Source organism: Propithecus coquereli, unplaced genomic scaffold, assembly GCF_000956105.1.
Source record: "Propithecus coquereli isolate 6110/MARCELLA unplaced genomic scaffold, Pcoq_1.0 Scaffold438, whole genome shotgun sequence".
NCBI lineage: Eukaryota > Metazoa > Chordata > Mammalia > Primates > Indriidae > Propithecus > Propithecus coquereli.
Window position 1 is genome coordinate 1,509,858 of NW_012150152.1, and position 13,989 is coordinate 1,523,846.

The 13,989-nt window shown below is 56.9% G+C and overlaps 1 protein-coding gene across 1 annotated transcript in view; it reads right to left on the reverse strand.

The window, feature by feature from the left end:
- FCHO1 (FCH domain only 1) overlaps positions 1-11,226 on the reverse strand; it is a 29,440-nt gene extending 18,214 nt beyond the window's left edge. The window contains exons 1-12 of the mRNA XM_012653981.1: positions 11,164-11,226; positions 7,063-7,154; positions 6,169-6,243; positions 5,124-5,265; positions 3,805-3,957; positions 3,512-3,616; positions 2,441-2,539; positions 2,257-2,353; positions 1,156-1,200; positions 965-1,043; positions 731-755; positions 300-391 (exon numbers count right to left, since the gene is read on the reverse strand). Coding sequence (XP_012509435.1) covers positions 300-391; positions 731-755; positions 965-1,043; positions 1,156-1,200; positions 2,257-2,353; positions 2,441-2,539; positions 3,512-3,616; positions 3,805-3,957; positions 5,124-5,265; positions 6,169-6,243; positions 7,063-7,154; positions 11,164-11,190 — 1,031 coding nt within the window. The 5' untranslated portion in view covers positions 11,191-11,226. The remainder of the gene's footprint in view (positions 1-299; positions 392-730; positions 756-964; positions 1,044-1,155; positions 1,201-2,256; positions 2,354-2,440; positions 2,540-3,511; positions 3,617-3,804; positions 3,958-5,123; positions 5,266-6,168; positions 6,244-7,062; positions 7,155-11,163) is intronic.
- Positions 11,227-13,989: the final 2,763 nt, after the last annotated feature.

Below are 13,989 nucleotides of genomic sequence, written 5' to 3' on the forward strand. Positions count from 1 at the left end.
CCCACCTCCACCGGCACCACCCCCCCATCCACCAGGCCTTTGCACAAGCATATCCTCCCCTAACTGGAGAACTCCTATTCAGCTGCTAAACCCCAACACTGGTGCCCCTCGTCCAGGAAACCCTTCTGGCTTTCCCTGTGGCGTAACCCAAATCCCCCTCTGTCTTGCCTAACCCTGATCCCTCAGGGCGGGTGTTTGCATTTAGGTCTGCTTCATCCGCAACAGAGGCTCTTTCCAGGGTGTACACAGAGAGAGACGGTCGCTAACGGTCATGGTGGACAGTTTTGTCCTTACTGTGCCAGCAACTGCCCCCAGGGGGCGCCAGAAGGATATTGTTCTGCGTCACGTCAGGCCGGACAGTGAAACCTTCCTCATCCACCTCCGGACACGGCTGGGCAGGGGGCAAACGGTGAATCAGGCTCCCCGTCACCTAACGCCCCATCTCCCCTGGCACCCCCTCGCCTCCAGACCCTGACTGGAAAGCCACTTTCCCCCGGTGTGTGCGCAGGTTCCTGGGACACACCGGGGCTCAGCGAGGACATCGGTCCTCCCCACGTGGCCCACAGGAGTTTGTAGCTGAGGTGGGCTTTGAACCCAGCCCCCGAGCTGTGCCCCCTCCAGCCCGCCTCGCAAGCTCAGCTCTTGGGCTTCCAGCTGGGCTCTGGACTTTGGGGGCCGAGGTGGAATCGCACCCCTCCCGCCTGCAGCCCGGCCCTCGCACGCCACTCACCTCTGAACCGGGCTCCAGCATGTCTCTGGGGATGGAGGAAGAGAGGTTGGTGTCAGCTCCGCCACCTCATCTAGCGGCCCCTCTCAGCCCCCAACCCGGACTCGGAACCTGGGGGCAGCTCCTGGTCTGTGATACTGCCCTGAGCTAGCACTGGGGCCCGCAGGGGTCACACTGAGCTGGCCCGGGACAGAGGGGGTCTAGCCTGGGGGTGGGGCGGGCAGGGCCCTGGCTCACACAGCTGCACGCGGCTCGCGCTCCCGCCGGCTTAGTCCTGGCAGGCGAAAGGCCTTGGCTCCCCGCAGACGTTTCATTGCTGAGGACGGATCGGGGGGCAGCTGAGCCCTGGGAGGTGCCCCCGTTTCCGTCCAGAGCCCCCTTCCTCCCGCCACGGTCCAGCCTGGGCGTCCAGGCCCAGACGCACTTGCCTTCCTGCAGGGCAGCCGCGCTGTACGCTTCAAAGTCCAGAGGCCCTGAGACAGGAGATGGGACTTCACCGAGGCGGGCAGACCGCACCCGGGAGGGGCCTGCTCCCCGCTCGCGGCCGCACGGGGGCACCCGGACCTGCGCTCAAGGTCAGTCCGGTTCCGGGGCAAGAGCCAAGATGCCGAACCAGCCCCGCAGACAGTCGCGAGTGGGATGAGCCGCCGGGCTGGTTCTGGTCCCAGCTGGGCTGTGCCGCCTTGGGACGGGCTGGAGGGGGTGACACCTGAGCTGCTTCTAGGCCCTTCCAGGACTCCCAGCTGGAACTTGGGTTGGATCAGGGCATGGAGCGTGAGTCTGTGCAGTGGGGCTGGGCTTCGAGCACCAGGATGAGGAACAGGGACTCTCCCAGGGGCAGTAGGGAGCCATGCAGGGTGTGTGAGCAGGAGCAGGGCATGACAGATCTGGGGCCCATAAAGGACACAAGCGGGCACCCACACAGTGAGGGGTGGCTTGAGCCAGGGCTGAGCCAGAGAGACAGGAGGGCGAAAGGACAGGCCTTACTCGCTGACTAGACTTGGAGACGCAGACTGTACCAGCATTTAGTGAGTGCCTACTGTGTGCCAGACACTGTACCAAAGGCCCTTTACCTGTACCAAATCACTGAATGTTACAACATTAGGCGGGGCTTGTTATCCTCCCCACTTTACAGATGAGGAAACTGAGGCTCAGAGAAGTCAAGACACAGGTCCAAGGTCACACAGCAAGGATGAAGGAAAGACTCAAACCTGGCTCTGACTTCAAAACTTTTGCACTCAACTCCTCCCCAGTCCCGCATCTGAGTATTTTCAAGGCGTTCTTTTGCTCAACAATACTCGACGGCTCCCTTGGGCCATTGGGGTGAAGTCTGAGTGGCTAAGCCTGTCATTCAAGGCTCCACTGGGATCTGGTTCTAAGAGATTTACACACAAGATCAGGCTCGGGAATTGGACTTGTCATCAGCCCATTTTTGTGATGAAGAAACCAAGGCCCTGAAAGTTTCATTTTCCTGCCTCTCAAGTCCTGCTCTTTCCCCGTGGCCATGACCCCACAGCTGCCCGACTCACCTGGCTTCTCCCGGCCTGTGCCCTTGCTCTCTGCAAACTTCCTGAGAAGCACCTCCACGCTGACGTTCTCGATGTTCTGCTTAAATTCCTCATGCACCTGGGCCGGGTGGGCGGGCTGTGTGACTTGCGGTCCCTCCTGCCGAGCACTGGCCCCACCTCATTCTGCACACCCAGCCCAACTCACCTGCCCGATCTGCACGTGGGTGTCCTCCACGGAGTGGGCGTAGGAGCCCAGCAGTGCCTTCATGTTCCTTAGGTGGGTCTCCTCCATGGCTTGGAAGCGCTGAGGCAGGAGGGGAGGGGCAAATGGGAAGATCAAAGCTTCAATCAAAATGTCCCACCCCCTCGCCTTAGTGATTGATTTGGGGAAGAGCCAATGAGAGTCTTCCCTAGGACTTTTGCTCAAACTGGGAAAAGAAACATTCATTCCTGGGCCAATGAATTGGATTTAAGTGGGGGCTGCTGGTGGCCACTTTGCTGTGTGCAGTAAACACACACACACACACACACACACACACACACACACGGGCATGTCCTCCTGGGAGTGAAATCCCCAGGGAGGAAAACAGATGTGAGAATCAGAAAGTCATAACTTACTGCCAACACCATTTGAGCACCTGGATCCAGCTATGCCTGAAACTTCCCCCGCCCCCAAAAAACATCAGTTTCCTGAGCCTATAAATGTCCTTGTTAATGGAATAAAGGTTTCTATCACTTGCAATTTGAAAAAAAATTCTGATTCCTAATCCTAGAATTCCAATCTGCTTTTTGTACATTTAGGTGGACAGAGGCCCACAGAAGTGCCGCATCCTGTGAAAGGTCACATAGCTGGTGAGGGATGGAGGCTGTTCCACAGAACCTAGGTCTTCCAGCCACCTGGAAATGTCAGGAGACTTTCAGCTCCTAAACTCTGCCCTGTCTCATCCAAAAACTCCATCGATAATAGTAGAAATAATCATAATAGCTCATGGAGTGGTTTCTATGCATCTGGTCTGAAAACTTCATATAAAGCGACCCATTTAATCTTCACAACAACTCTGTGAGGCAGGTACTATTCTCCACTTTACAGATGGGGAAACTGAGGCACATTTTTTTCTTTTTTTCTTTTTAAATCATAATGCCAACAATGATAAAGTAGACTTTAAACCCATGATTCTAAGAAGCCGAGGCTTCAGAGGCTCTGGACTTCTGAGGCCCGCGGCATCCCTGGCCCAGGAGTGTGTGCGTCCCGAAGGCGCGCGTGCTGGGTTCTCACCAGGGCTGAGTCGAGCATCTTCTGCTCGAAGTCGGCCCGGGCCGAGTTGTACTTCTCCACGGAGCGCCGCAGGCTCTCTGCTGCCTTCTTGGTTTTGGTCTCTGCCTGGGAGGCACAGGGACGGGGCGGGGTTTGAGCGGGGACACTCGGGGCTTTTCTCCTGGTCCCATCACCTGGCAGGCAGACGCCTCTGGGTGCCCGCGCTGTGATCACGCGCAGGTTCACCGACCGTCACTCGGGGCCCCGCCTGCCCCTCCGATCGGCCGCCCCAGGAGCGGCGGCTGCGCGCGCACCTTGTCCGTTTCCTTCTGGCTGCTGCTTTCTCTCCGCAGCCGCTCCTGGTCCATGCAGCGGTTCAGGTAGTTCTCGCGGGACTTGGGCAGGAGCTGGCTGACGCCCGCGAGCACCTGCACGGCGTCCAAGGTGCCCATCACTTCCTCCTTGCACTGCGGGGATGGGGAGGGGAGGGCGTGAGTGGACTGTCAAATTCCTGGCTTCCCAAACACTCCGTGGGATTCCAGGTCTTCTCTGAGTGGTCTACTCATTTCAAAACATTTGAAAATTTCTAAATAGGTACTTTTTTTTTGAGACAGGGTCTTGCTCTGTTGCTTGGGCTAGAGTGCAGTGGCGTCATGATAGCTCACTGCAGCCTCGAACACCCTGGGCTCAAGCGGTCCTCCTGCCTCAGCCTCCCAAGTAGCTGGGACTACAGGTGTACGCTGCCACGCCCAGCTAATTTTTCTGTTTTTAGTAGAAATGGGGTCTCGCTCTTGCTCAGGCTGGTCTCGAACTCCTGACCTCAGTACGTCCTCCTGACTCAACCTCCCAGAGTGCTAGGATCACAGGGTGAGCCTCCGTGCCCAGCCCAAATCCCCCCTTTTAAAAAAATAGTGGTAAAATACACATAACATAAACTTTAATATCTAACCATTTTTAGGGCATGTTCAGTGGTATTAAGTACTGCCAAGCCCCCTTTTTAGTGAGAGTTAAAAGTACACAGATTCTAGAACTCCGTCCACGCACGGCCTCTATGATTGCACAGCGATAAGCTTCAGATATTGTGGGTTCCCAAGAGTCTGAGGCTTGAATCTTCCAAGATTCTTGCTTTGGAAGAATCTAGAAATGTCACATATCCAGATCTGCAGCTTTCAATACTTTAGGACAGGGTTGGCAAATATTTTCTGTAGAGGGACAGAGGGTAAATGTGTTCGGCTGGACGCAGACACGACCACAGGAGGCCTGCCCGCGGACGGGCCCAGCCGCGTGCCCATAAAGCTCATCTGCCACCCTGGAATCTGGGTGTCATATAAGTTTCGCATGCCATGAAATTTTATTCTTCTTTCGATGTTTTTTTCCCCTACCACTTAAAAATGCAAAAACCCTTCTTAGACCAGGTCTGGCCCGAGGGCCGCAGTTTGCGGACTCCTGGTCTAGAATCCGGAGCGTCTGACAGTGTTCAGTCTGCAGGGTTCTGGGTTCCGTGTTGGGGTTTGCGGAATTCTCAGAGGCACACGTGCTCCAAGGGCTGGAGGTTCAAAGGCTGCAGACATGCCGGGGTCGTGTGGGCGGCCGCGTCCCCCGCTAGCCCACCGGGTAGCGCCAGGACACTCACCTTCTTGTGGGTCTTCAGCTGCTCGTCCCCATAGCGGAGCACGTCTTTGATGAGATCTTGCAGCTTCCTGGTGAGCTCCAGGTGGCAGAGCGCCAGCTTGTCCGAGGACACGCGGAAGACCTCCCAGAGCGGGGCGAAGGTCCTGGGGACAGGCGGGGTCACACCCAGGACCCAGCAGGCCCACCCTCTGCGGGGGCCCCTCAGACAGCACGGCTGGCATTGGCTCAGGCACTACTGCGCACGCGCTGGGCCCCGCTAAGCATCAACGCCCATTAATCCATTTCGTTCCCACTGCAAGTGCCAAGAGGCGGGCCTGGGACAGACGGGGAAACTGAGGCATGGGACGCTCCATAACTCACCCCAGGCCCTCAGCAAATGAACATCAGAGCTGGAATTCAAACCCTTGCCCTCCCGACAGAAATTTCGTCCTGCGGCAGCCACAGGGAATTTTGCAGAATGCCAACGGGACCACGTCGTGTCTTCATTTAAAAGTCACTTGTGTGTCGGCCCCTGTCGCCTCCCCCCATCTCCCCACCCCCACCCCACTTTCTGTCCCCCTCAGTCGGGCCCTGCAGCCACGCCAGCCTTCTCACTCTTTCTTGAACATGGCAAGTGTGTTGCTGCCTCAGGGCCTTTGCACGGCTGAGCCACCTGCCTGGGTCTCTGTCCCTCAGACACCCCTACAGCCAGCAACTTCTCCGTGTTAAGGGCCCGCCCCAGAGGAAGTGCCCAGTCTCTCGTTCTCCCAGTTCACTCCCTTCCTAGCACTTTGCTCGCCGGGAGGAAACCGCATGTGCGCTTAGCGCCTGTCACAGCCTTCACTGCAGCTGTACCTGCACTGCCGCCAACGCCTGGCACGCGGAAGCCGCTCAGCAATCGTGCAATGAATGCATGAGCCAGTGAGGGAATGAATGATACACATCCCCTATCCAGTCAGCCCCATGAGTGGCGCAGAGAACACCTGTTCCACATGTCATGAGTGTGAAGAGAGGCACACCCAAGGGGAGGCTCCCAATGCCACCAGGGTCCCCAGAGGCCAACTCACCCCACAGGGGTCCCGTTGCTGGCCAGCTTGGAAAGTTTCGCCATAGCCTTTGAGTAGGTCTCCTCGATGGTGGCTCTGTGTAGGAGGACAGGGTGAAGACAAGGACACTTAGGGACACTTTTAGGAGAGGCGCCACCGCTCTGAGCCTCGGTTTCCCCATCTCAGACATTTGAGAAGTAGCTCTCCAATGGGGGGGGGTGATACAAAACCACAGAACCCTGGGGGACGGTGTGGAAATCCATAGGGGGTTTTTTTCTTCAGTGAAACATTTTATCAACAACAGCAGTGATCACAGCAGCCGCAGGTAAAACGTTTTTTGAGCACATAAGATAAGGTAGGCACCGTGCTACAAACCGTATGTGGTTCGGCTCATTTAATTGCAGGAAAAAAGCATATCTTTCCTTTTCCCCTCTTGGGAGACACTGCTGGATGCCTGTCTGACATCCATTCACGCCCTGGCCCTGACAGAACCTCGATTTTGTTCGGGGCGTGCACGGGAGCAGAGGTTGCCTCGCAACTCGCGTTCATTATGTTTTCTAGAACGTGGGTGTCTGTGCATTGCCAGGCTGAAATGTGGATGCTCTCATCGTATGTGTCTGCATCGATCATCTCAAGGGCACGAGATGGAGTTTCCAATCCCCCCCGCCCAAGTAGATTATGTTATCTTGTCTGCAGGAGGAAGGCGTTCGAGAGCTGATGATTGTTGTTTAGAAGGGGATATGGGGCCGGCAGGGTTGAGAATGCCTGGTTTCCAGGGTCTTCAAGCCCCTTTGGTTCCTAGATCCCCCAGGGATGTAGACCCGGACTGAACAGGGCGTGGTGTGGCCACGAAGTGGGCGTGGCTGCATGGGCCATGGCTGTGGGCTCGGGTGGGTGGGGCTCAGGGGACCTCACCTCTCCCGGATGAAGTCCGCCAGCTCCTTGGTGGAGATGGGTCCCTGCTTCACACTGTGGTACAGGACCTCAAAGCCATGGTTTTTCTCGCCCTGCAGGGGATGGGGGTTGAGATTCAGAAAGAGACTGTAGGAGATATCAAATTTGCCTAGCAACAGGGGTGTGGGCCAAAAAGCAAACTAGCAGAAGTCCATCCCCTTGGCTGTAGGGATAGGTTCAGGCCTGAACTAATCAGCATGTTGCATTTCCCCCAGCCACAGGGATTGTTTCAAGGGCCTTGAGTTGGTCCAATCAGAGAGAAATCTGGGATTTTTTTTTGTCCCATAGTTAAGGGAGGTCAATCTCATGTGTTCATAGTCTCTTTGTCTCTGTCTTTGTCTTTGTGTCTCCCTCTTTCCCTGTTTTTCTGTGTCTCTGTTTCTGTCTCAATCAGTCTCTTCCCCTCTGTTCTTCTCTTTGTGACTTTCCATAAATAAGGAATTATGTGCTCACAGGAGATACCGGAAGTCAAGTGGAAACCACAAACCTTGGAAAGAAGCTGAGCCAGAGAGAGTCCATATAGAAAAACATGTGTTGGGTCTAGCTGCTGGATCAAACCCACCCTGAAAGCCACATTACCCCACAATTGTTCAGTTTTGTAAGCCAATACAACCCCTGTTGTTTAAGTCACTATAGTTATGTTTTCAGTTCTCATCAACATGGAAACGCCTTCTCTGAGAACCCAGAGAAGGGTCCAGGTCTGAGTTCACTCTCTGGACCCAGCAAAGCCCAGCACAGAGTGAGGCTTTGAGTTTGTTGAATAAATGAACGAACGAGTAATTCTGCTGTTACCTGCTAGTACTGATGGGAACTGGGCCTCTGCCCTGGTGCATGCTGATGCCCTGCTGAACCTCTTTCCTCCACGTACTGGGGTCATCGCAGCAGAGGAGGCCAGGGCTGTACTGTGTGACCTGGGAAACTCACTGCTCTTCTCTGAACTCTTAGTAGCTCCTCATTAAAATGGGGCTGGGGGTCATCTGCCTCTTATGTGGGGACAAGGTGAGCACCAAGATGACCCACATCAGCATTCCCCGAAGCCCCAAAGGGACTCTAGTTTTTGCTAATTCATCATATGGTTAGTTAACACTTTGTTTTAAATTCGCTCATGTTTCTGCTCCGAATGCAACCGTGTAAAAGGGCAACTTTTACTGCTATTCTAGATGGAAAATCAGGACCCCTTGCCATATGATGGAAATAGGAAAAAATGAGGCAACAATTGTATTTTAATGCCGGCCAGATCCTGCCGCCTGTCAAGGGCGTCATGTCTGAACTAAGCTGTCCATTAAGAGGGGCAATCAGCTGGGGTCCGAGGGAACTGGAGACATTTTAGCACCAAACGAGGCCTTGTAATTGAGACTGAAAGAGGAGGCTTGCAGGGGGATCTGATGCTATTTCGCTCCCGGCGGAAATCACTAAAGCGATCCCTTTGGCAGCACTTGGCAGGCTCTCCATAAATGGTGGATTCCTCCTTCCCCTCCCACCTATAGGTTCGCCCCCCCAATTACCTGGAGGCTTCGAAGGCTAAAGCCAGAAGTTGCTGCTAGATAACCCCTGTTGCTGCAGAAATGGAGAAACTGAAGCCAAGACTGGGGCAGACCCAGGTCAGCCTCAAGCCCAGATCTCCCAATGGTCGCTCCTCATTCTAGAATCATCTATGGCTCCCTATTGCCCACCAGTAACCGAAGTTCAAGTCCTTAGCCTGGAATTTTCTTTCCGGCCTCATCTCCTAGCTTTTTCCTAACCTTGCCAGCAAAACAAAAAAGAACAAAGACATGCGGTGCCTTTCCGCCACCAGCCAGGGCATTCCTGCCACCAGCTCGCCAGGCTCTCTCTCCTCCCACTCATCCAAATCCTTCCACTCCCCAAGCATCACTGCCAGGCCCGCCTTCTCTAGGAAGCTTCTCAGACTCTCTTCCCTCCAGCTCCCCAGTAACACATTTCCTCTCCTTTCATGTTCGGAGTTGTACTATCGGGGTTCAAGGGTCAAATTTCTCCTTACACGCACTGGCTCACTTCGGGTTGGTGACTTCACTCTCTGGGCCTCAATTTCCTTCCTTGTCTGACAAGTGGGGACAAATGACAGCACCCGACTCCCAAGGGGCTTGGTGAGACGAGGCTGCCACAGTGCTGGACCCGGGGGATCCTCGGATGAGGCTGCACCAGGCACCGCCGCCCAGGCCAGCATCTGTGGCTGACCCAGAGCCAACCACTGGCCTGTTTCCCAGACCTGGCAACACCCTCTGTGGCGTCTGCCTCCCTTGGACTGGGCTGGCAGCCGAGGGTCCAGGAGGGGCTGTCTCGGGCCTGTGTCTCCTACCAGAACCTCTAGATCCAAGTTTTGCCCTGTGCCAGCCTGAGTAGAGTCTTTCCAACAGAGCTTGATCATGTCCCTTTCCTGCTCACACGTTCCCCATGGCTCCCTAGTGCCCTCTATACCTCTGGCCCTGCCCTGGCCCAACAAGACTGGGGCATTGCTGTCTGGCTTGATCTACGGGCCATCCAGGGCCCCAGCATCACCCAGCAAAACGCCAGGCATACGTGGCGGCTCCAATACAAGCGAGTGTTGAAAAGACACCTGGCTAGTGACAGATGTCACGGGAGCCGTCCCTGAGTCCAGGAGTGAGGCAGGAATTTCATTCCCCATTCCCAAATGGAGAAACTGACCCTCGGGGAGCCGAAGCCACCTGCCTGAGGGCTCCCAGCAGAGCCCAATTCGAATCCTGAATTCAAAGCTCTTAACCACTTTGCACTGGGCTATCTTTGGGTGAGGTGGGGGAGTTGGGGGTGGTTTCTATTTTCTCTTTGCTGATCTGAATTTTCTGCAGGGAGCCTGCACGCCTCACGCAATTAAAAAGAATTTAAAATACATGTAGGTGCCACTGTCAGGGTTCCAAAATGTGGGCGACTTTTGATCCTGAAATGGTCAACCCCTTGCACAGAGGCACTAACAGGGGCTCAGAGAGGCATAGCCCCTCGCTGGGGTCACACAGCCTTTCAGAGGATAATCTGGGGAGTTGGACCCTTGCAGAGAGGGCGCAGGTCAGACCTCTGCAGGTGGCAAGGGGGTGTGGCCCCTTTAAGAAAGCAAGTGCCAGTAAGAGGAGCCCCAGCTGGGGAGGGAGAAAGGGAGGGATTGGGGCTTGTTGCCAGGGGCAACAAGTTGCCTGGCAACGGGCTTCCTCTGCAAGCTCAGGGCCTGCAACTGGGGAAGGGGCTTTCTCCTCTGGTCCCTCCCTGACTCCTGGGCCCCCTCCTGTTCACACATCCTCGGTGGCTTCCCATTAGTCTGGCCCTGCAAGAGGAGTCCCTGTTCCCTGACTTGCCCAGGCTGCCAGTGTCACACCGCTGGGCTTCTGCCCAGGCTGTCCCACAGCAAACATGGCTCTGTGTCCCGGCTCCCACTCTGGGTACGCCCCCAGTGCAGGGCTCAGCCATGATCCTGCAAGGCTAGGGGTGTCTGGCTGGCCGGAGTGGGTCGCCTGGACTTGGGGACTCCTCCTTGGGGACCAGGGCTGGGGTGGGGCCTCTTGGAGGTCCCAGCATGTCCCAGAGTTGGCTGGGCACGAGGTCGTGGTGGCAGGGAGGGAGGAAATCCATGAGTGAAAACAAATCTGCCTCACTCAGCCCCGCCTCGGGCCACAGTAGGTGGGCCCCAGCCGTGACAGCAGAGGGGTGCAGGGGCCGTGGAGGTCAAGCCAAGAAAACCCCCAGCTGCCCAGGACGGGAGCGTGCGGAAATGCCCCGGCTGCGCTGACCCTGGATCCTGGAAGCTCGGCCCCGGGCCAGGTTTGAGCTCGTACTCTGCACTTTTGCACTGGGCACGTCGGGCCAGGCGGGAGATTCCTGCTTGGGCCTCAGTCTCCCTGTGGTGCAAGCTGCGGCTGGGCCAAGGCCACAGGGCCTGCGAGGTCTGCCGCTGTGGATTCGAGCCCAGCCCGATCCTCCTCCCTCGAACTTCTATGCCCTGCGGACCTTCTGCCCACAACACGCCCAGTCCCCCATCTCCATAAAAGTCCCTGCAGCTCTGCTAGGAGCCCCTGCCAAAATAAGAGGAGGTCTTACCCAAAAATGCTCCCCAAAATATGACATCCTGATGGCCTCTGTGGAGACCCCCACAGGTCCCTGTCCGGTGCCTGCCTGAAGAGAGAGGCAAGTCTGAGCCACAGCGTCATTGCCAGTATGGGCCTGAGGAGGGAATTCCCCCGCGGAGGCAGGAGAGGAAGGAGGGAGGAGGAACAGAAAGCCCCAGTGCTGTGAGCGTACCAGGGCCCCTGAGATAATTCACCCTTGGCCCTGACACCAGGTAGTTCCCAGTCTAGGGGGACAGAACGGGACACAGATGCCCCCAGTCCCATAGGGTCAAGGCTAGACTAGACAGAGGGACAAGGGCTAGGGCAGTTCAGATTGGAGGAAGGGGCATAGAAAGTCGGGTTTTTAAGCATGTATAAGAGTTCATGGGAAGGGGTGAGAGTAGTGTTAGGTGAGCCCCACTCTAGGTTGAGAAGCTTTGAGCCATTTCGCAGATGGGGAAACCAAGCCCCCCCATCCCCAAAGGGGAAGCCACTTGCCAAAGTCACACAGCCAGGAAGCCACAGTAGATTTGCACTCTGGACCAGCTGAGCCCAGATCTGAGCCCTCAGATCCACTCCAGGTGCTTCCTGCAGGAAAAGGGTTTGGTGAGAGACGGATGCCGGGGCTGTGATCAGGGGTCCCCGAGGGTCCCCTGGGGTCTCCTGAACCCCTCTACAACAGTCCCCACCTCATGAACACGCCTAGGATGGAGAGCTCCCTGTCACTGTGGTGACCCAGCTGGCACTAGTGCCCCCACGAGTCCCAACCCTGCCCTTGGAAGCCAGTGTTCTACCTGATGTCTGAGTCACTGTCCACCTCTGTGCCTCAGTTTCCCCATCTGCAAGACAAGAGGAAATGGTTAGAATGGGTCTTGCTGGGGGACCCCAGGTCTCTTTGCACGGGGGTTTGGGCCAGGCCTCCCAGCAGGGAGGGACATGTGGTGTCCTTGGCATGTTCTCGAGGCCAGGCTTGTCACTGGAGCCTGCAGGCCTCATCCATAATTCATGGCCCCACGAGCAGCTCAGCAGCAGCTGGGAGCCTTGGAGGCACAGTAGCAGCAGGGACACGGACCGGTGGCCGCAGGATGGGGAAGCTCCCTGGGCTAACTGGGAAGGGACCAACCAGAATATTGGGCACGGCTGCCCCTCTCTGAGCCTCAGTTTACCTAATCTTGAAAGTTAGTTTAATTCGACCCATTGTCATCCAGCCTCCAGTCCAGGGACTTTTGAGTCATCTGGCACCTTCCATGCACCCGCGCTGGCCAGGACAATGCCAGGGTCCCTGAGATGATTCAGCCCCAGGCCCAGCCACAAAGGAGTCTGCAGTCTAGGGGGACAGAGCTGGACACAGACGCCCCTGGTTCCACACGTTCGGGGCTGGGCCAGGTGGAAGGACAAGGGCTTGACTATAAAGGAGGGGTCATGGGAGTTGGAGTTTTAAAGCATGAGTAGGAGTTCACCAGGTAAAAAAATTATTTGTTTCAACAAATGTTCCCAACCACCACCCTGTACCGCACAATGCTGAGGACCCTGAGAACTTCAGTCCCCAGAGCAGCCGCCCAGGACGCCTAGTCTGTGGGGTGGGGGTGGGGGTACCCGGATGATGCTGCCTAGCGGGACGAGCCCCACATTCCCACATCATGTCTTAGCTCTGGCTGCAACCTGGTCCCCGAGCTTCCGAATCCCTCCGAGCTGTGAGCCGCCAGCCCCACGTGGCAACTTAATTTTAAACTAAGTAAAATCAGTACAATTACACACCAACTCCTCCGTTTACTAGCCTTTTTTTTTTTAAGGGCGTTGATTGGGAAAGAACACACCGGCTTCTCCTCCAGGGCTCCGTCGCGACATTGCCCTAGGGGATCCAGGAGCCGCCGCGTGCCCAGGTTCCCAGAAACCCAAGAATCTTGCTGCTGTTTCTACACTTCCAGTGACGTGGCCTCACCCGCCCGTCACCCGCACGCAGAGACTCGCTGAGCACCAGTGTGCGCCGGCCCGGCCCGACTGTCACCGTCATCAGTGAAGCACCATCCCGACTCCTCACGTGAGGCCACTGAGGCACAGAGAAGTGAATCGTTGGTTCCCCGGGTGACGGTGATCTGAGCTCTGGCCCGATTCCTGTTCGGAACCCCCACCCTGGCTTTGGTCCCCTCCACCGCCCCCGGCTCGCTTCACCACTCAAAGCCGTGATGGGGGGCCAGTGAGCAGAGGGTGCCCCATGCAGGCCCTGGCCCGGCCCAGGAAGTGACACCCGCTACTTCCCCCGAAACCCAGGCCTGGGGCAGGCAGGGAGGTCTCCCTTCTGTTCCTGAGGGGGCAAGGAGGGCACACAGGTGCCTGCCGGCCAGGGTTGAACTCACCCGGCAGGGCAGCGAGTGACACTGGGGCCCCGTCTGATGGGGCAGGCGCTGGGAGACGAAGCCAGGCCCCTGCCACTTCCGTCGGCACCGAGCAGAGGCCTGTGTGCACCGTGGGGACAGGAAGCTCGCTCCGCCCCACCCACCACCCAACCGCCGCCTCCCCTCCCCCGCCCGACCGGCACCCCCGGGACCTCCCTGGAACCACACGGGCCATGGCTGGGCAATCTGCGGTGCCCGAACCTGGGGCCCCCGGCCCGGGGCTGTTATTGCCGAAAAATAACAGTCGCGACCATGGTGTGGAACAGCAGGGCCCGCAACCGAGCGCCCACCCGGCCCCGCAGTCAAGACCAGGCGGGCCAGTGACACGCGCTTCGCACAGGGAGAAACTGAGGCTCAGAGAGGGTGATCGGCTCGGAACGGGGAAGGCGCTTTTGCCTTCTTCCTCCATTAAAAACATTTAA